General features: G+C 53.7%; 2 protein-coding genes across 2 annotated transcripts; both read left to right on the top strand.

Annotated features, from left to right (window-relative positions):
• The first annotated feature begins 265 nt into the window (after nucleotides 1–265).
• Nucleotides 266–847, top strand: SARC_11325 (hypothetical protein). Its single transcript, XM_014294591.1, has one exon. The coding sequence runs from the start codon at nucleotides 485–487 to the stop codon at nucleotides 713–715; it is 231 nt and encodes a 76-aa protein (XP_014150066.1). The 5' UTR covers nucleotides 266–484; the 3' UTR covers nucleotides 716–847.
• Nucleotides 848–851: 4 nt separating this feature from the next.
• SARC_11324 (hypothetical protein) lies at nucleotides 852–1,245 on the top strand (the record flags this gene model as incomplete). Its single annotated transcript, XM_014294590.1, has 2 exons — nucleotides 852–971; nucleotides 1,075–1,245. 2 exons carry the CDS (start codon nucleotides 852–854, stop codon nucleotides 1,243–1,245), a joined length of 291 nt encoding a protein of 96 aa, XP_014150065.1.
• Nucleotides 1,246–1,885: the final 640 nt, after the last annotated feature.

Genomic DNA, 1,885 nt, shown 5'->3' with positions numbered 1-1,885 from the left:
AGAACTAGGCCAACTCTTATGTTTGGTATTTTACTGGGGCCTTTTAATGGCCTCGTCCAAATATCTGGTATGTAAAATGGATAAGGTATTAATCAATAAAACCATTAAAAACCATATAGGAAACTTAGTTTCCTCGTACTATTACGAGTACGTTTATAACAGAGTCTAATATATGTCTTCCGGGATGGCAAGCTGTGGCCGGAAGCTTATTTTTCATCAAAGCTCACGCCTGCCTAGCTGAACTATCACATCGGCTAAGGAGTGGCTGACAAATCGGCCTATGTACAAACGCTTGCACCACCCGGTGACGTTGGTCTCGGACCAAGAGGCATTGCTGTTTATGTGGCACAGGGATGATTTTGCGACGGACCCGCGGGGTTGCAAGCAAGGGCGCTGGCAAGACAAGAGGTGTGTATAGACATCGAAGTCAGGATCCTGCACTTGCGGGTCGTCGACAACGGTCCTGCGTACATGTTGAGCCATCATGGAGCAGGTGCGGAGCCAAGGGTTGAACACTAAGAGCCGGGTCACCTGGTGGTATCCTGTGGTGTGTGACGCTAAGCATAGGACTAATGAGTATAAGGCGGCGACGTTCGTCTTTGATAAAGCAGAGCGCGCGTGGAGACCCCTTACCCATGACGCGTTCGCCCTACCTGGGAATCAGCAATTGCCCAAGTATTTCTCCCCATCCACGGATGAGGGTGCGTTGACGTGAGTCCTGGCTGGGCCTGAACATTTGGTCCAATGTACCGTGTGAGGTAATTCCCCGTGTCTTGGCGAAGGTACTCATCGAGCAGTTAGAGATCACTTTGGCGTGCCCCTACATGCCAAATGAGGATTAGCAGGGCATCATGACCAAGATGCTGGCGGTTCCGCCGCAGAAAGGCGTGTTCTTTAGGCATGGTCATGAGGCAATGGATAAGCCTCCGTGGGGCTTCACTCTGCTTTGTCGTACCTCGTATGCTAAGCGGGTATGTACACCTCTCGGATGAGTTTTGGGTGGGCGTGCATGCATTTGCCAGATGCCCGGCAGCGGGTTGTGCCGTGGCCCCTGCCTTCTGGGCTCAGCCGCAGAAGGCGCCGTTGGTGTCCACGAAGCGCGAGGTAGAGTGTCTCTTGGGTGGTTCGTCCAAACATGGTGCTCAAGCGAGGGCGCAGCGTGAGGAGCGCAGGCGGCGTAGCGTGCAGCGTCGGCAGGCCAGTGCGGCTCTGTTGGCGAGGCAAAGGATTTCCCATACACTTTGAGGGGATGCAGCTGTCGTGACCAGAGATCAGGAACGTGGTTGGCGCAGCGCATAATGTGTACATGCATGTGGGTGCGGAGGAAGTCCTGGGCAAACTTTGGGTGCTATATGGCTGGACGGGTCTGGATAATCTGGCGCAGGCGGTGCGTCGGTCTTGCCATACCTACCAGATGAGGGCGCCGCACGGCACGCGTCAGTAGGGACTCATACAGCAGTCTGACCGATCTCGTGACCTGTTCAAGCACGTGTTCATGGATTTCGCGGTTTTGCTTACCTGCTCTGACAGGCATAATACTGCTCAAGTCCTTCAAGTCCAAGAGCACCGCGGAAAGGTGAAGCATTTTCTGCTGGAGGTGGTCTACCCATGGGGTCAGCCTAAGACGTACACGGTGGACCAGGATAGAGTCCTGGACTGAAAGGACACCCAGGATTTCGCCCACGGTCACGGGAGTAAGTAGATCTGGTTACAACCGACCACCACCAAGGCGATGGGGCGGCGGAGGCAGCCGAGAAGGTATCAAAGGATTGGATCTTTAAATCTCTCACGAAGGACATACAAGGGGACTGGGTACTTTTGACGTTCAAGTTCTGCATTGTGTACAATGCGGCGGCCATGTCTACACGAAGACCCGTGTCATATA

The sequence above is a fragment of the Sphaeroforma arctica genome (genome assembly GCF_001186125.1).
Source record: "Sphaeroforma arctica JP610 unplaced genomic scaffold supercont1.1631, whole genome shotgun sequence".
NCBI lineage: Eukaryota > Ichthyosporea > Ichthyophonida > Sphaeroforma > Sphaeroforma arctica.
The sequence above is the reverse complement of the archived record's forward strand: the minus strand, read 5'-3'. Positions and strand labels throughout refer to the sequence as shown.

Bases quoted from the DNA above. Each gene is read 5' to 3' on its own strand.
- SARC_11325 (XM_014294591.1), top strand. From the start codon at position 485: ATGGAGCAGGTGCGGAGCCAAGGGTTGAACACTAAGAGCCGGGTCACC.